The sequence below is a fragment of the Arctopsyche grandis genome, chromosome 2, assembly GCF_051622035.1.
Source record: "Arctopsyche grandis isolate Sample6627 chromosome 2, ASM5162203v2, whole genome shotgun sequence".
NCBI lineage: Eukaryota > Metazoa > Arthropoda > Insecta > Trichoptera > Hydropsychidae > Arctopsyche > Arctopsyche grandis.
This window is the reverse complement of record NC_135356.1, coordinates 32,950,537-32,970,903: the sequence shown is the minus strand read 5'-3', so window position 1 is coordinate 32,970,903 and position 20,367 is coordinate 32,950,537. Positions and strand designations below refer to the sequence as shown.

At 34.3% G+C, this 20,367-nt stretch overlaps 2 protein-coding genes and 1 long non-coding RNA gene across 3 annotated transcripts in view; 2 read left to right on the top strand and 1 right to left on the bottom strand.

Moving 5' to 3' along the window:
• The window catches only part of LOC143921219 (uncharacterized), a 542,666-nt gene that overhangs the window by 150,931 nt on the left and 371,368 nt on the right, over positions 1-20,367 (top strand). The gene's annotated exons all lie outside the window — the stretch shown is intronic.
• LOC143922376 (general transcription factor II-I repeat domain-containing protein 2-like) lies at positions 2,300-3,214 on the top strand. The gene is made up of 3 exons (XM_077445601.1): positions 2,300-2,801; positions 2,899-2,903; positions 3,170-3,214. Exons 1-3 carry the CDS (start codon positions 2,300-2,302, stop codon positions 3,212-3,214), a joined length of 552 nt encoding a protein of 183 aa, XP_077301727.1.
• Positions 16,302-17,216, bottom strand: LOC143922375 (general transcription factor II-I repeat domain-containing protein 2-like). Its single transcript, XM_077445600.1, has 3 exons — positions 16,715-17,216; positions 16,613-16,617; positions 16,302-16,346 (listed from the first exon to the last, which is right to left on the bottom strand). The coding sequence occupies exons 1-3, from the start codon at positions 17,214-17,216 to the stop codon at positions 16,302-16,304; spliced, it is 552 nt and encodes a 183-aa protein (XP_077301726.1).

Below are 20,367 nucleotides of genomic sequence, written 5' to 3'. Positions count from 1 at the left end.
TGGATTTAGTAAATCTGTTTAATCCTAAAAATTATACGTTTACGTATAATTTCATCAATTTAGTATCTACATATACATATATTAATATGTACTTGTTATTATGTCAATAAAATGTGTATTTATAGAATATGAAAAACTGTTTTCAGAATTCTTACATAGATTGTATGTACATATGTTTTTAGTTGGACAACACATTCAACCTACTTGGCCCTGTTCTAACGATGAACCATTCGAGATTTCAGCATGGTCCAAACAATTCACTGTAAATATTATATAATATAATATTTATATAATAAATAAGAAGAGCTCAAAATTTTCAAATAAATAATCATTTTATATTTATAGGTATGTTCCGAGGAATGTTCCCCGAAAAATCATTGCAACTCCACCTGCAAGTGTTGCGATGCCTTCTTCACAATCCATGACATATTTAGAAACATCACGACAGGAAATACAGATGCTTACGGTTTCGGAAACTAAACGTGATAATTATTGAAATTATTGAAATTACAAACTTAAAGGATAAGAAATAAGGATAGCAATCAATTGTCTGTATTTCAAGCCACTCGATCGTATTAAATTTACAAGTTTAATAATACAAGATGTCAAATGTTCAACTTTTAACACATTTTTGCACAATACTTGTTGATGTATAATACAATGAATTATAATTAAATTGTAATCGGGACACTTTTTGGAAAATTTATCCCGGATTTTCTTTAATGGTCCAATATTTTTACCCGTCAAACTTGGTGTTCTGTCAGTTGTTATTTTTTTTAAGCAATTAACAACTTTTTAAAAAATATCAGCTCCCGTTGTTTGATCTTTAAGTGATTCCAATGACAACAGCTCTTCAATAATTTCAAATTTAGAGTTACATCCGCGTATGAAAATTAATAACTGTGGGGTATCTTTTCGATCATCACTTTCGTCGAGAGCTATCGAGTACCATGTGATCGATTCTAATATTGATGATAATTGCTTATTAAAGTTTGTATTCTAGTTTGCCGTCTAGTTTGGCCCAAATTTGAATTCTAACTTATGTCAGAAACGATAAACCATTTAACAAATCAACAAAAATTTCTTAGATCAGAAAAAAGTAAACTTTTTTTGAATTTTCGACAGGGACTTGTTGGCAAAACGCCGATCTGCGTTGGTTTGCATTCAAAGGGCTAATAAAATATTTTGAAAATAATTACCGAATTTGTGGTTTCCTGTATATTTTCCAAATATGCATAGATATATGTATGTATGTACATTTAAAATCACTTATTTGGTTTGCCCCGATAACACTAATCCTCGTCCGAATTTACTGCATTTCGACATAATTTAACTAAAACTTTGCGAATACCGTGTGTCTTTCTGACCGCTCCGCTTCCGGTCCAATGAGATACGGACTAGACCAGGGGTCGGCAACCTGCGGCTCTTTGGATGTGAAGCTGCGGCTCTTTAGTTCCATACGCAAACATTATTTATTTTATCAAAAAAAAAAAAATATTTAAATTCGTTCTGAATTGATTAACGAGGATTAGGCACCGATTCTATCACACCGAGTCACTTGTAGTCGCTTTTCACCGCACCCCTCCCCCGTGACACGCGTCGTCACTGACGTCAGTCCGTCGGAAGCTCTCGAATTCCACAAAGAACAATACGGTCATAATTTATTTGTTTGCAGTGAAGCGTTCACCCCAGCTCGCAGTTTCGTCATTCGCTCGCCGCTTCCACGAAATGGTACGCACGGCCTGAATCGTGTTGCAGATTTTGTCCTCAGCTGCAATGATATTCGAAGCATATATTGACATTTTTTTCTTTTTATGAGACCTGTGCTATTTAGAATCGAATATGATTTTCTCAGTCGTACTTTGGATTTTCAAGTACTTAGATCTCGTTACGCGGTGTGTGTGTTGTGCTAAGACGCTGTTGTTTCTGTTAATTGTACGAAGATTATCTATTTTTATGTAAGTACGTTTTATTACAATATTTATATGTCCAGTTCTTCGATACAGCGAAGAATAAATCATCAATAATAAACATGGTTGTAAGTATGTCCAAATACTTCAGAGCCCGATATAGAAATAATAGACAATGACATAGAGAAAGTTGAACTAGAAATTAAACAGTCCTTGCAAGAAAAACTTGATCAAGCAAAGTAAATAATTGCAAAACTTGTCATATGCTGTTTTGGATACCTAAATAATAATTTTAAAAATTCTTTATTACAGCTTCACCGCAAGCATGGCATCTTCAAAAAAAATAGAGAAGAACTGAAGAAGAGCATCGAGAATTCAATCGGGATTGGATGGAGTCGTTCGCTTTCATATGCAACTCAGATGGCCTTCCGACTTGTCTCATTTGCCAAAAAAAACTCGCACACAATAAGAAATCAAATTTAGAGAGACACTTCACTAACACCATACTGAGTTTGCTAGTAAATATCCAGCCGGCGAAGAAATCAGAAATCTTGAAAAAAATCAAAGATTTGCCACTATCCGCTAAAACAGTACAAGATAGAATAGCTAAAATGTCTTCAAATGTAACATATTTGCAGGTGAAAGATATTCAACTTTCTTCTGTCTTATCACTTGCTATAGATGTGTCTTGCGACATAAAAGACACGGCACAAGTTGCCCTTTTTGTCAGGTATATGTCATCCCAAGGTCCAAAAGAAGAACTTCTAGGATTGTTACCGCTCTCGGGACAAACTAGAGGGGAAGATATAGCGAATGCCGTGCAAAAATGCCTTGAAGGCAATAAGATCGATTTAAATAAAATCGTTTCAATAGCAACTGATGGAGCCAGAAGTATGACAGGAAAAAATAAAGGGGCAACAACGATTCTTCAGAGCAAAATAAACCACGAAATTCTTACGTTTGTTTGCTCAATTGTGTGCTATTGAAGTACAAGTTAGTGTTGTAAGTAAATGTTTAATTGTTTCAATTTTTTACTTAAATAATAAGTAATTATTTAATAATGCCATATATGTATATATATATTATCTAATTTGTTGTGAAAACACTACTTACATATGTATGAATAAATAGATTAGTTTTTTTTATTAAAAAACTTTATTTATGCAGTACTATTTATTGTTGGCAAGAAAAAATTTTGTGGCTCTTCAAAAACTTTGAAATTTTGTAAATTGTAATTTTTGGCTCTTCCGACTCAAAAGGTTGCCGACCCCTGTCGACATAATGGACCAATCCTGTGCATCTGATAAAAAATTCTTCTTCCAAATTAATTCTTCCACGCGAATATGATCCGTAGTGTGTTCTCAATAGTATGCAGAACTATAAGAAACTGACTTGCACACATGGGAGTGAGGTCATTCGAGTCACAATAGGGCTGTATGAAATTTATTTAACGAAGACTGTGAAAACGAAATATTTCGTATGCATTGCATTGTGCATCAAGAAGTGCTAGTTCGTAAATCTGTTATTAAATGCATGGAAGATGTGGAGTTAACTGTGAGAAAAGTATTAAATGCAATTAATACCAGTAGTAAATTGTCGAACATGTTTAGTCCTATATGAGAAATCAACGGTGAAAAACACAATATATTGCTCAATTGCAATCATATTAGATGGCTAAGTTTTGATAACAGTGTTCAACGTCTTTGTGAATTAAATGATTATGTTACATATATCTGCTTTGGCCGTAAATCATAAAGATTTAAGTGAAAAGCTTCAAAGTAATTATATAAAAGGGTCGATTTTATTCCTAAAGAATTTTTTGCCGCACATTAGCTTGATTAATAAACAACTACAAAAAAGTAACTTAACAATAATAGAAACCATGCTCATCATTGACAAACTAAATAAAAAATATAGCGAAAAGCCTTGTGACAGAAGTTGAAAATGACAATTTTTCAATTTTATCTTCTGTTAGTGATTTCATAGATAGGATGACAGAAACAACTTCAAAATTAAAATTAAAACTTAAAATAATAGAGTGTCTTAAATCTCTGAATCTGGAACTTGATAAAAGGTTCGAAGAATTGAATTTTTTTAAAACTGTTTCTTTTGTATCTTCCCCTTTTATTATGATGAAAAATGAAAATTTCCTAGTACTACAAAATAGATTAAAATCATTTTCAGTATTGAGATTAATTAACTGGGCTAACGTAAAATATGCATTATTAGAAATTAATTACGATCAAGTACTTAATAATATAAAGATTTGGCAACAATTGTTATTATTATTAATATTGTCTATTTTTCCCACTACCGTATATTGCGAAAGATCATTCAGTGTAATGCACTTTATTAAAAACAAATTTAGTAATCAGCTGACAGACGCAAACTTATTGAAGAAAGGAGTATTGAGCAATTTCCATTGCATTATTATTAAATAAATAGATACCAAAATGTTAAAATTTCTTTTATTTTATGAATAAATTGATTTTTTTTTGTAACTTTAATTTATTTGATTAAATTTGGTGCGGCCACCAGGGACTACTATTATCACCTGTGCGGCCACGGTGAAATTTCACCTGAGAACCACTGATCTACATTTATGTACATACATATTAGGTGGGCTGAAAAGTTCGTAGGCTGACACATAGATGGCGCTACTAGTATTAAATCCATATGATTTTTAGTTAGTCCTGTGCTGTTTCATCGACAATGCACCGTGTCACAAATCAATGCAAACGATGGCAAAATTGCATGAATTGGGCTTCGAATTGCTTCTGCATCCACCGTATTCTTCAGATCTTTGTAAAAATGAAGGCGGCGCTTACAAACAAGCATCTCAATCTTCATACGCGGTTGAGATTCGCGAAGAGCTACGTCTGGACAGTATTACTACACGGATGTGAGACGTGGACTCTGAAAACCAAGATGATCAGCCGAATTGAGGCTTTTGAGATGTGGGTCTATAGGCGTATGCTGAAGATTCCGTGGACCAAAAAGATATCTAAGTCTAAGTCTCCAATTCAGTCTCAACGGTCTCAGAGGCAGTATTTAATCCGTTGCTCGGGTATTGAAGATGAGCATCTAAAAGCTGTCTCCGATAAACGTTTTATTCATTTATTCTATCTGAAACGTGAGTCTACAGAAACTCAAATAAGGGATTATATATGTAGGAAGTTGGGACGAATTGATCAGAACTTCACAGTTCAATCACTATCAGCTAGGGGCAGTTATGCTTCATTCAAAATAGGAGTCTGCACAGCTGACTTTTCTGTGGTTTTTGATCCTGCTTTTTGGCCGCGGGGAGTCGGGTTTCGTCGGTGGCTTTTTCGGAAGACAAAGGCCGCAATTTAATAAGACCCGAAAGGAACGGGCGCGCTTTTGTGAGTCCTTAAATGTTTACTACCAAAATGTAAGGGGACTTAATTCAAAGACCGACATTTGTTTATCTGCTGTTCTTGCTCAAGATCATGACTTAATTGCTTTTTCTGAAACTTGGATTTGCGATTCTGTCTTAAATGGCGAACTTTTCGATGACCGCTATTTAGTTTTTCGGAGGGATCGTTGCAGCAGAGGCGGGGGAGTACTTCTCACTGTACGAGCTGCTAGTTTTCAATCTGTTCGCCTTTTTGATCAGCTCAATACCATCGGTGAACATATTTGGGTTGAACTTCGCTTAAAGAATTTTTAATTTTAATATGTGTACTGTATTTTCCTCCGAATGAATCTCCTCCGAATTATAAATTCATTTTTTTCAAATTTGCAAAATAATTTTAATGTTTTGGCTGGCAGGAAAGTCATGATCTTGGGTGATTTTAATCCTAGGAGTTTGAATTTTGTTCCTAATGAATAAATTTTTATGTCAGAACTATTAAATATGAGTCAATTGAACTCAATAACTAATTGTAATGATTTATGTGTTTATGTGTATATGCATGTATAATGTTTGTATGTATATGGATGTATGTATTGTAAGTGTATGTGTATATGTATATGTATATGTATGTATATGTGAATATATATATGTGTAGGTGTGTATGTATGTATATGTATATATGTGTATTTTTATATTTATGTATGTATGAATGTGTATTTGTGTATACGTGGAAGTATTTGTGTATATATGAATGGTGTACATATATGTTTATATAATTGTCTTTGGCCAGGAAGGCGCATTGGGTTTACCTGTTAGGCCTTCTTGGTGTAAATTAAATAAAAAAATAAAAAATAAATAAATAAAATAAATATCAAACGAAGCTGTCCTCGGCATGATGGGGAGAGGCAGGGAACTTGTTTCTGTCATCAAGCGGAGAAATATGGAATACCTCGGACACATGATACGGGGTCCAAAATACGAATTTCTCCGTTTGAAAACCATGGGGAAAATAGAAGGAAAAAAATGAATTGGCAGGAAAAAGTTATCTTGGCTTCGAAACATGCGCATGTGGACCGATATGAGCGCCGAAGCGCTGTTCCGAGCCGCTGAAGACCGATGCGGATATGTATATTCAAATAATCGACGAGGTGGTCGCCAACGTCAGGATGCGGACAAGGCATTAACAAGAAGAAGAAAATATTAATAAAATAAATGACTTATGAATGTTAAAAAAAATACTAGCTATGAGAGATACATAGGTATTGAAATTTATATTTCATGGCAAATCGAGCGTATTGATATATGCAGTGGTGTAGTCGAGCCAGGTCGGGCCAGGTCGCCGCAGGCCAGGTCGTACTTCTTTTTGAGCCAGGTCGCCTCCCTGGCACTTTGATTGATATAAACATTGTTTTTCGAGTACAATTAAAAAATATTTTGACTAAAATTTCATCCAACATTTTGTATTTCAAATATTGTGAGCACTCTCGTTCTAACACTCTATGACCACAATCGAATAGTAATCTGAGCACATTCAAAACTTATGAGACGTTTAATGAACTTTATAGGATTTTTTTTATCTAAAACCACCGAAAACTTCGAAAAAAACATGCTTTAAAACTATTGACCATACGTACTTGAGGATAAATAAAATGAGGGAACTCAGCTTAAATGAATAGTCATCTCTAAATTCACATGTTAAAATTTGATAGTATTTTGACATATGTATGTATGCATATCTATATGTGTATGTACATGGTTTTAGAATTGCTAAAAGCAAATGTTGCTGTTGACACACAAACACGGGTTTTGCAAAATCAAAGATGTTGACGAGGGTGCATTATGGAAGTTTTTATAAAATTTAAAATACATCATAATTTCAACAAGTAAGAATAGCTATTTGTTAATTATTATTCGAATAATTATTATTATATATATATATATATATATATATATATATATATAAAACTACCAATATTACAATTAGATACAACTTTATTTTTTTTTAAAGTGAATGCAAATGGAATATTCGCTTTCGAACTTGATGTACATTTGGTTGTGCTTTCAAAATGTTCCCCCATGAAGTTCTCGTTTGGTATTTGCATTGGATTTTACAGATAACTTTGCCGACGGTTTGCCTTTTGTAGCGAATACAGTAGGCGCATTAGGTTTTGAGTTCATCGAACTTACACTTATGTGTGTAAAAATTTACAAATATATACGAAAAGTACACATGTATGTAGGTACATATGTATGTACATATATGTAGGCTCAATTTCCAACTTGGACTATCGTCATCTCCAGTATCGTTAATACCGGTTCCGGCTTTTATCTGGTTGTATAAACGATGTTGCTCCTCATCCCAAAACGGAGCATTGGGACCGCTTACGTACACCTCATTAAAAATGGAATGGATATTGAAACGTGTCATTGGGGCTTTGGTACTTTTAATGCACTGCATATCTTAATATAGTTGTCACCTTTGATTTGTGCTTGTAACCGGATACTTTTTTTTACCTAGATTGCTCGTCACATATTGCATCATTTCGAAACTGCCGTCGTGAGCGATTTTCGAAAAGTGGTACCTTAAGTTGAGCGTAGAATTACCTGCATGTTATTTTGCAAGACAAAAAATATCTGCAAATTGTGGCATTCGAAATACTTTTTCTATCCTCTCGACAGTATCTTATCGAACATTGTCATTTTTAAGGAATCTTTGACACGACAGTAGTACCAGTCCAGAGAACATCCATACTACGTAGTTGAGTGTATGTCCATTGCAAAGGGGAGTGTCTAAACACACATCAGCTAATAGTCCTCGTCGCACATATTATTTTTTCGCTGCTACATTGGTAAATATGATTCGTCCTTCTGGACATCCTAATTGTTGGTTTACCAATTTTAATATTTGCTTCACCGGCAGCAGGAAATTTTAAAGGCCACAGTACTGAATTTGCAATGAGTATTGTTGTCAAATAGTTATTACGACACATTGAGGAACCTCTTCGCCGGTTGCTGCTTTACTATTAGCTACTATCGTTTCTAATCCACGAACGTGTACGGCACGTGGCTAATTTTTCTTTATTAATTTCTGCTAACTCGAATGGAACTGTGATCGGGTCCTTATAATCAGCACCACTCGTATAGCCTAGTCACATTATTCGAATTTTTGGATGTCGGGTGACTGTTTGCCACAGCTTCCATCTCTTCTCCCAGCTCCTTGGGAGTGTTTTCCTTTTTGTTTGGGAGTTATTATTATTATTATTATTCATAATTTTATTCATGAAATAGTTGAATTTATAGTTGGTTCGGTTGTCACGCTCCGCTTTGCAATATTGTTCTGCTTCAGTCCACAGTTTCGCCTTTGTTCTTGTCGGAAAGCTCTCCTTTCTGACTGTTTTGCCCCATGGGTATTAAAAGTACGTCGCTATTTTTGCTAGCCTCTAGATTGTAAAGAGTAGCATTTAAATCCCTTCTTCCATCTTCTTCCACCGCTCAAGAAGGAGTGGCAAGTCATTGTTGACGTGTCCTGAGATTTGCCCCTTTTCGTTCCCCTTCTGCCAAATAAAACCTGATATCTCTTTCATGTGAGTGTTTTTAATATCATTAAATACAAGTCACTTATCTACTACATATGTATGTATAATGATTTTAAAATCTATTTTGTACATCTATAATATATAAAATCAATTTTAATAAAAATGTTAATAAAATGATATTTTTATTAAATGATATTATTATTATTAAAATTATATTATTATGATAAAATGGTCATGACTCCAGTATTTTGGGGGCTCGTTCATGATGTTTTCTTTGACTGCCGTGATGTTTTCCTCGTTAGTCAAGATTGTAGGCTAGTATATCGCTTTTTGATTCCATAATTACGATTTAAATTTATTAAAATATCAAAAAAGATATTAATTAATAAAAGAAAACATGTTTCCATAATTACGATAATAATGTCCATTGAAACAATGTAAGAGTACACTACATAAGACTGATATTGTCATTGATTATAGTTTCCATAATTACGATTGTACTGGTCTTACAAAAAATGCAGATATTTTCAAATTTTTGCATTATTTGTGAATTAAACATTACATACATATGTATATTTCCATTTCCATTGCGCATCGTGTTGAGCATCCTGAAATCTTTCTTTTCCTTCATTTGATTTCAAATTCTCACCGTTGACCATTGGGTAATTTGTGCGAATGTATACCAAAGGTATTTTATTAGCGATTAGTCGGTAAAATTTATTTCTTGGAATGACCTTACAATAGGTATGTCTCCTTTGTTTGTCTATTTTGTGGGGCGTTCTTTTCTCTCACCCATAAATAATATGGCGTTTCTGGTGAATAAAATATACATAGGTATACATATAAACACAACATATTTTTCATTCATCCTGGCAAAGATGATCCGGCTTCAACTACAATAACCCAGTCATTGAGTGTATTTTATGGTGGTTTTCGCTCCTCGTAGCCGTTTACGTAACCTTTTTTTATATGTTATGGAGCTGTTACCAAACATATTGTAACGCGACGTTTTCCCATCGTCCCATAGGGCAACACTCGCCCTTTATTTCGAGTGGCCATCCAGGGAAAAGCCTTATAGTCCTCTTACCCGCCAACCGCCGCCGAAGAAAGATCTCTCCTGTGCACGTCTCCAGGGGGAGACGGGGCCCAGAGATCCATCACCATCAGTGCTGAAGAACCGATGCGAGGTCGAGTGTAGCATCACTCCCTCCCCTGAGTTCCAGCACAACGTCCCCTGCATTCCTTACGCCGTTTCCGGAGAAACCTCAGCCGTGAGAGAACCGACCAGAGGACCGCAGAGCCTCTTCTCTCTACATCCAGCCGTCAGCCGGGAAAGACCTACCTCCAGCATCTCCGCCGAGCGTCTTCAGAGACGCCCAGAGATCGCCATCTTGTGTCCACACGAGGCAGTACGGAGTTTGTCTCCTGCCTCCCCCCTCCCGCTGCTGTGACCCGACCAGCGGTGCTTCAACGAGAAGACGACCGCAGAGCCAGCTTCCCGAGCCCGAGGAAGCTGTTATCAACGCAGACGACTTGCAGTCAGGAACCTCCCCGACTATATACATATCTATATAACTATCCCAAGGCTAGTCCACGTTTCTACATAACTCGACTCTTGGAAGAATAACGACGTATAACGCCCTCTGCATCAAGCGCTCGTAAATCCGTTCGTTACAATATTTATTTAATGTTATGGAACTGTTGCCAAACAGTTTTCACTTAATTTTAAATTACACTACATTCATAGATTTAATGTTGAATAAATTAAAGAATATCAGTTAAACATAGCCAGTGATGGAGTTGCGGTCGCCATGCCTCTTATATTATCATATACATATGTAATATTTTATGTAGTTTTTGTCATACTGAGTCATAGTGACACAACAGTTGTACCAAAATCTTCGCTTGACCACAATATTTATTTCCCAACTACTCACCAAACAAATTCTTTATATAATAATATACATATAATATATTATATTTGTACGTAGATTTTGTGGGTAATAGATGTGAATAAATATACCTACGTATGTAAAAAGTTGTATTCGTGTGCAACTGGAACTTTACCGACATGTACATTTTCCACTAATTAAATTTACACGTACATAGGTGTGTATGATTTTTCTTGTTGTATTTATGTATGAATATATACGTATGTGTATCTCTTATTTATATGTTTGAGGTAGAGTTCATTCCATTTGAAAAACAGCATGTATGATTTTATTCAAAATATAAAGCAAATTTATTTGGTATGGGTTTGATGGCAATCTACATATATGTTAATTGTAAAAATGTATAATGACCATGTTTTTATTTATAATTTTTGTACATATCTTGATCTGTGTAGTCCACTAGTTGCTTTGCAGCAATCTGGATGACGATTGTGCATGATTAATTTAAATAAATAAAAATAAAATTTGCAAAAGAGCGTAACCTATTTAATTTAAAGTAAAAATAGCGTTTGCAATTTACCTTTTATTTGTAATGGGTTTTGAATTTATATTTTGTAAATGTGGTGTCAGTTTGATCGCATTTGTACCTGTGTGTCCAATTTTACTTGATGTTTTACATTTATATTTGTTAATAAAATTGAATTTGTCAAAAAAAATGTACAATGTGGTATTATTTGTAGTCTGATGTTTTTCATTATATTTTCACCGTTTATTGTTCAGAAATGATGTTTTGCTTTTATAAATGTAAATAAAATTGAATTTACAAAAAAAGAACACTATCGTATTGTTTTCAGCCTGATTCTTTTAATTATATCTTTTACAATGTGTACCCAAAAGTAGAAGAATAAATGATTAAATTGCAGAATATCCACAGTAGAGTAAGTATAAAATTCTCATTATGCTTCCTTACCAAAATCTCAATTTATGATTATGAATAAGGATTCATTTATTTCAACATAATTGACAGCACGCCTAGAGGTTGTGATCGAGAAATCTCGAGAAATTTTGATTCTCGTTTCTCGAGAATATTTTAATGTGAAATTTCGAGATTCTCATTTTTCGAGAATATTTTATTTTGAAAATTCGAGATTCTTGTTTCTCGAGAAAACGTTAATTACAATCTTGAAAATATCGAGAATATTTTAAATTTATCACTACACGTTTTTGTTCAATAAACTAAACTAATTCTTATTAACTCGTAAATAATTTTCTTTAAGTATTTTAATATGTATAGATGGTTATCGGTAGGTATTTTGGGCATCTATTTTTCTGAATTTTAGCATTTTCATTTTGCATTTTAGCGTTTAGGGCATTAAAAATGTTCAATTTAGCATCTATTTTTATGAAGAGTTTAATTTTAAATAATAAAAAATTTCGATGAATTTTAATCAAATTTATGGACATATGTATACATATACAATTTAAAGACAACACAACCATTAAAAAATAATAGAAAAATTGAAAAATATTTTGAAATTAAAATTACAATACAAAAAACATGAATATAAAAATACAAAGACAAAAAATATGAATATAAAAATATAATACCAATTAAAATTGATAAAAACTTAAAATGGAGCATATTTCTACAGATTATTTAACTAAGTGAGTGGACTGAAGGAGCAAATCAGGAGGACCGTTACAAGCATCGAAGATTGGCGGGAAAGCCATCACGAGGGAAGTTATAGACAACAATCACAATAGGAAACGGATTGATTTGTAATAAAATAGGTTTTATACTGAGCCAATATTATTTTATACTGTCCATTGTTATTTATACATATATTGCATTTAATAATATAGTACTGACCATTTTGAAAACTGATCTGTATACATATATACATACATACATATGTACTTACGCAGATTGATTAAGATACTGGCCATTTAATTTGTTGCCTTACATATGTTTATTGAATTGCACAAGATTTGTGCGACTTGTTTGACTTGTTGACAAGATTTGTCCGAGTAGTTGAAATCAGCTTTGGCTTTGCGCTCAATTTCTACTTTCATTCCAGGTTTCGTTGTGTGAAGAAGATGAGCCGCAAATCCAATAAATGGGACTGTCCCATTCTCAACCAGGCTTCCTCAAAGTACCCGACAATCATGGCCTTCTTCAGGGATTTAATCGTTGACCTCCTTCCCGACCCTTCCGAGCCCAATGCCACCCCGGCTCCCAGACAATCCCCCACCCCCAGCCCCACCCTAATAACGCCAAAACGCAAGAGACCCCGCAAGAGTCTCCCCACCCCATACCCTACCTCCAATGCCAAGTCGGGAAAAAACACCCCCACCCCAACGTCCACCCGCACCTCCAACCTCAAGTCAGGAAAAAATCCAAAAAGGAGAATTCCAATTACGGTTGTGAGACTGGAAAAAGTGGTCCACATGCGCATGTTTCGAAGCCAAGATAACTTTTTCCTGCCAACCCATTTTTTCCTTCTATTTTCCCCATGGTTTTCAAACGGAGAAATTCGTATTTTGGACCCCGTATCATGTGTCCGAGGTATTCCATATTTCTCCGCTTGATGACAGAAACAAGTTCCCTGCCTCTCCCCATCATGCCGAGGACAGCTTCGTTTGATATTTATTTTATTTATTTATTTTTTATTTTTTTATTTAATTTACACCAAGAAGGCCTAACAGGTAAACCCAATGCGCCTTCCTGGCCAAAGACAATTATATAAACATATATGTACACCATTCATATATACACAAATACTTCCACGTATACACAAATACACATTCATACATACATAAATATAAAAATACACATATATACATATACATACATACACACCTACACATATATATATTCACATATACATACATATACATATACATATACACATACACTTACAATACATACATCCATATACATACAAACATTATACATGCATATACACATAAACACATAAATCATTACAATTAGTTATTGAGTTCAATTGACTCATATTTAATAGTTCTGACATAAAAATTTATTCATTAGGAACAAAATTCAAACTCCTAGGATTAAAATCACCCAAGATCATGACTTTCCTGCCAGCCAAAACATTAAAATTATTTTGCAAATTTGAAAAAAATGAATTTATAATTCGGAGGAGATTCATTCGGAGGAAAATACAGTACACATATTAAAATTAAAAATTCTTTAAGCGAAGTTCAACCCAAATATGTTCACCGATGGTATTGAGCTGATCAAAAAGGCGAACAGATTGAAAACTAGCAGCTCGTACAGTGAGAAGTACTCCCCCGCCTCTGCTGCAACGATCCCTCCGAAAAACTAAATAGCGGTCATCGAAAAGTTCGCCATTTAAGACAGAATCGCAAATCCAAGTTTCAGAAAAAGCAATTAAGTCATGATCTTGAGCAAGAACAGCAGATAAACAAATGTCGGTCTTTGAATTAAGTCCCCTTACATTTTGGTAGTAAACATTTAAGGACTCACAAAAGCGCGCCCGTTCCTTTCGGGTCTTATTAAATTGCGGCCTTTGTCTTCCGAAAAAGCCACCGACGAAACCCGACTCCCCGCGGCCAAAAAGCAGGATCAAAAACCACAGAAAAGTCAGCTGTGCAGACTCCTATTTTGAATGAAGCATAACTGCCCCTAGCTGATAGTGATTGAACTGTGAAGTTCTGATCAATTCGTCCCAACTTCCTACATATATAATCCCTTATTTGAGTTTCTGTAGACTCACGTTTCAGATAGAATAAATGAATAAAACGTTTATCGGAGACAGCTTTTAGATGCTCATCTTCAATACCCGAGCAACGGATTAAATACTGCCTCTGAGACCGTTGAGACTGAATTGGAGACTTAGACTTAGATATCTTTTTGGTCCACGGAATCTTCAGCATACGCCTATAGACCCACATCTCAAAAGCCTCAATTCGGCTGATCATCTTGGTTTTCAGAGTCCACGTCTCACATCCGTGTAGTAATACTGTCCAGACGTAGCTCTTCGCGAATCTCAACCGCGTATGAAGATTGAGATGCTTGTTTGTAAGCGCCGCCTTCATTTTTACAAAGATCTGAAGAATACGGTGGATGCAGAAGCAATTCGAAGCCCAATTCATGCAATTTTGCCATCGTTTTCATTGATTTGTGACACGGTGCATTGTCGATGAAACAGCACAGGACTAACTAAAAATCATATGGATTTAATACTAGTAGCGCCATCTATGTGTCAGCCTACGAACTTTTCAGCCCACCTAATATGTATGTACATAAATGTAGATCAGTGGTTCTCAGGTGAAATTTCACCGTGGCCGCACAGGTGATAATAGTAGTCCCTGGTGGCCGCACCAAATTTAATCAAATAAATTAAAGTTACAAAAAAAAATCAATTTATTCATAAAATAAAAGAAATTTTAACATTTTGGTATCTATTTATTTAATAATAATGCAATGGAAATTGCTCAATACTCCTTTCTTCAATAAGTTTGCGTCTGTCAGCTGATTACTAAATTTGTTTTTAATAAAGTGCATTACACTGAATGATCTTTCGCAATATACGGTAGTGGGAAAAATAGACAATATTAATAATAATAACAATTGTTGCCAAATCTTTATATTATTAAGTACTTGATCGTGATTAATTTCTAATAATGCATATTTTACGTTAGCCCAGTTAATTAATCTCAATACTGAAAATGATTTTAATCTATTTTGTAGTACTAGGAAATTTTCATTTTTCATCATAATAAAAGGGGAAGATACAAAAGAAACAGTTTTAAAAAAATTCAATTCTTCGAACCTTTTATCAAGTTCCAGATTCAGAGATTTAAGACACTCTATTATTTTAAGTTTTAATTTTAATTTTGAAGTTGTTTCTGTCATCCTATCTATGAAATCACTAACAGAAGATAAAATTGAAAAATTGTCATTTTCAACTTCTGTCACAAGGCTTTTCGCTATATTTTTTATTTAGTTTGTCAATGATGAGCATGGTTTCTATTATTGTTAAGTTACTTTTTTGTAGTTGTTTATTAATCAAGCTAATGTGCGGCAAAAAATTCTTTAGGAATAAAATCGACCCTTTTATATAATTACTTTGAAGCTTTTCACTTAAATCTTTATGATTTACGGCCAAAGCAGATATATGTAACATAATCATTTAATTCACAAAGACGTTGAACACTGTTATCAAAACTTAGCCATCTAATATGATTGCAATTGAGCAATATATTGTGTTTTTCACCGTTGATTTCTCATATAGGACTAAACATGTTCGACAATTTACTACTGGTATTAATTGCATTTAATACTTTTCTCACAGTTAACTCCACATCTTCCATGCATTTAATAACAGATTTACGAACTAGCACTTCTTGATGCACAATGCAATGCATACGAAATATTTCGTTTTCACAGTCTTCGTTAAATAAATTTCATACAGCCCTATTGTGACTCGAATGACCTCACTCCCATGTGTGCAAGTCAGTTTCTTATAGTTCTGCATACTATTGAGAACACACTACGGATCATATTCGCGTGGAAGAATTAATTTGGAAGAAGAATTTTTTATCAGATGCACAGGATTGGTCCATTATGTCGACAGGGGTCGGCAACCTTTTGAGTCGGAAGAGCCAAAAATTACAATTTACAAAATTTCAAAGTTTTTGAAGAGCCACAAAATTTTTTCTTGCCAACAATAAATAGTACTGCATAAATAAAGTTTTTTAATAAAAAAAACTAATCTATTTATTCATACATATGTAAGTAGTGTTTTCACAACAAATTAGATAATATATATATACATATATGGCATTATTAAATAATTACTTATTATTTAAGTAAAAAATTGAAACAATTAAACATTTACTTACAACACTAACTTGTACTTCAATAGCACACAATTGAGCAAACAAACGTAAGAATTTCGTGGTTTATTTTGCTCTGAAGAATCGTTGTTGCCCCTTTATTTTTTCCTGTCATACTTCTGGCTCCATCAGTTGCTATTGAAACGATTTTATTTAAATCGATCTTATTGCCTTCAAGGCATTTTTGCACGGCATTCGCTATATCTTCCCCTCTAGTTTGTCCCGAGAGCGGTAACAATCCTAGAAGTTCTTCTTTTGGACCTTGGGATGACATATACCTGACAAAAAGGGCAACTTGTGCCGTGTCTTTTATGTCGCAAGACACATCTATAGCAAGTGATAAGGCAGAAGAAAGTTGAATATCTTTCACCTGCAAATATGTTACATTTGAAGACATTTTAGCTATTCTATCTTGTACTGTTTTAGCGGATAGTGGCAAATCTTTGATTTTTTTCAAGACTTCTGATTTCTTCGCCGGCTGGATATTTACTAGCAAACTCAGTATGGTGTTAGTGAAGTGTCTCTCTAAATTTGATTTCTTATTGTGTGCGAGTTTTTTTTGGCAAATGAGACAAGTCGGAAGGCCATCTGAGTTGCATATGAAAGCGAACGACTCCATCCAATCCCGATTGAATTCTCGATGCTCTTCTTCAGTTCTTCTCTATTTTTTTTGAAGATGCCATGCTTGCGGTGAAGCTGTAATAAAGAATTTTTAAAATTATTATTTAGGTATCCAAAACAGCATATGACAAGTTTTGCAATTATTTACTTTGCTTGATCAAGTTTTTCTTGCAAGGACTGTTTAATTTCTAGTTCAACTTTCTCTATGTCATTGTCTATTATTTCTATATCGGGCTCTGAAGTATTTGGACATACTTACAACCATGTTTATTATTGATGATTTATTCTTCGCTGTATCGAAGAACTGGACATATAAATATTGTAATAAAACGTACTTACATAAAAATAGATAATCTTCGTACAATTAACAGAAACAACAGCGTCTTAGCACAACACACACACCGCGTAACGAGATCTAAGTACTTGAAAATCCAAAGTACGACTGAGAAAATCATATTCGATTCTAAATAGCACAGGTCTCATAAAAAGAAAAAAATGTCAATATATGCTTCGAATATCATTGCAGCTGAGGACAAAATCTGCAACACGATTCAGGCCGTGCGTACCATTTCGTGGAAGCGGCGAGCGAATGACGAAACTGCGAGCTGGGGTGAACGCTTCACTGCAAACAAATAAATTATGACCGTATTGTTCTTTGTGGAATTCGAGAGCTTCCGACGGACTGACGTCAGTGACGACGCGTGTCACGGGGGAGGGGTGCGGTGAAAAGCGACTACAAGTGACTCGGTGTGATAGAATCGGTGCCTAATCCTCGTTAATCAATTCAGAACGAATTTAAATTTTTTTTTTTTTTGATAAAATAAATAATGTTTGCGTATGGAACTAAAGAGCCGCAGCTTCACATCCAAAGAGCCGCATGTGGCTCGCGAGCCGCAGGTTGCCGACCCCTGGTCTAGTCCGTATCTCATTGGACCGGAAGCGGAGCGGTCAGAAAGACACACGGTATTCGCAAAGTTTTAGTTAAATTATGTCGAAATGCAGTAAATTCGGACGAGGATTAGTGTTATCGGGGCAAACCAAATAAGTGATTTTAAATGTACATACATATATCTATGCATATTTGGAAAATATACAGGAAACCACAAATTCGGTAATTATTTTCAAAATATTTTATTAGCCCTTTGAATGCAAACCAACGCAGATCGGCGTTTTGCCAACAAGTCCCTGTCGAAAATTCAAAAAAAGTTTACTTTTTTCTGATCTAAGAAATTTTTGTTGATCTGTTAAATGGTTTATCGTTTCTGACATAAGTTAGAATTCAAATTTGGGCCAAACTAGACGGCAAACTAGAATACAAACTTTAATAAGCAATTATCATCAATATTAGAATCGATCACATGGTACTCGATAGCTCTCGACGAAAGTGATGATCGAAAAGATACCCCACAGTTATTAATTTTCATACGCGGATGTAACTCTAAATTTGAAATTATTGAAGAGCTGTTGTCATTGGAATCACTTAAAGATCAAACAACGGGAGCTGATATTTTTTAAAAAGTTGTTAATTGCTTAAAAAAAATAACAACTGACAGAACACCAAGTTTGACGTGTAAAAATATTGGACCATTAAAGAAAATCCGGGATAAATTTTCCAAAAAGTGTCCCGATTACAATTTAATTATAATTCATTGTATTATACATCAACAAGTATTGTGCAAAAATGTGTTAAAAGTTGAACATTTGACATCTTGTATTATTAAACTTGTAAATTTAATACGATCGAGTGGCTTGAAATACAGACAATTGATTGCTATCCTTATTTCTTATCCTTTAAGTTTGTAATTTCAATAATTTCAATAATTATCACGTTTAGTTTCCGAAACCGTAAGCATCTGTATTTCCTGTCGTGATGTTTCTAAATATGTCATGGATTGTGAAGAAGGCATCGCAACACTTGCAGGTGGAGTTGCAATGATTTTTCGGGGAACATTCCTCGGAACATACCTATAAATATAAAATGATTATTTATTTGAAAATTTTGAGCTCTTCTTATTTATTATATAAATATTATATTATATAATATTTACAGTGAATTGTTTGGACCATGCTGAAATCTCGAATGGTTCATCGTTAGAACAGGGCCAAGTAGGTTGAATGTGTTGTCCAACTAAAAACATATGTACATACAATCTATGTAAGAATTCTGAAAACAGTTTTTCATATTCTATAAATACACATTTTATTGACATAATAACAAGTACATATTAATATATGTATATGTAGATACTAAATTGATGAAATTATACGTAAACGTATAATTTTTAGGATTAAACAGATTTACTAAATCCATGGAGGATTCGTAGAATGTTAATATGTAATTCCAAGAAGTACACCTGTGCATACTTACATATACATACATATGTCGCCATGTAAGAGATCGATATCAATTCAATGGGGGGGAGGAGGGGTATTACACTGCTGATACTTATACATACATACTACAATATAATATTCAAATTTCTTATTTACTGATTGCGTTCATTTAACTGACCAGCTCTGTTGAAATTGTGAAATCCGTCAGTCATGATAAAATCACGATCTATGCACTTCCCGTCTGAAATAATAACAATATCGAAGGTTATTTATGTAAGTATGTAAGGCTCCCTCTTGGGACCTCTATTATTCAATATCTTCATCTTCGATATTGAAAAATGTTTTCAGAATTCAAGTGTATTATTATTTGCTGATGATATGAAGATTTTCAAGAGAATAGACAACCGAAATGATGCTTTGGCCCTACAAGATGATTTGTTCAGGCTAGAGGCTTATTGCAGCATAAATAAGTTGGAAATTAATGTAGCAAAATGCTCCTGCATAACCTTTACCAGAAAACTATGTCCAGTTGACTTTCCTCATTCAATCAACGGACATAGACTCACAAGGGTATCGGAAATTAGGGATTTGGGAGTCTTTTTAAACTCTGATCTATCCTTTGGTAAACATATTGACAATGTTGTAGCTCGAGCGTCGAAGGCCCTCGGGTTCGTCATCCGGTCCTCCAAATGCTTTACTTCTATTAAATCATACAAAATACTATATTGTGCATACGTAAGAAGTATTGTTGAGTTTGCATCCCAAGTTTGGAACCCAGAGTACTCTGGTGCAAGAGACAGATTGGAGCGCATTCA

Excerpts from the sequence above, each read along its gene's own strand:
- LOC143922376 (XM_077445601.1), top strand. The coding sequence starts at position 2,300 with ATGGAGTCGTTCGCTTTCATATGCAACTCAGATGGCCTTCCGACTTGT.
- LOC143922375 (XM_077445600.1), bottom strand. The coding sequence starts at position 17,216 with ATGGAGTCGTTCGCTTTCATATGCAACTCAGATGGCCTTCCGACTTGT.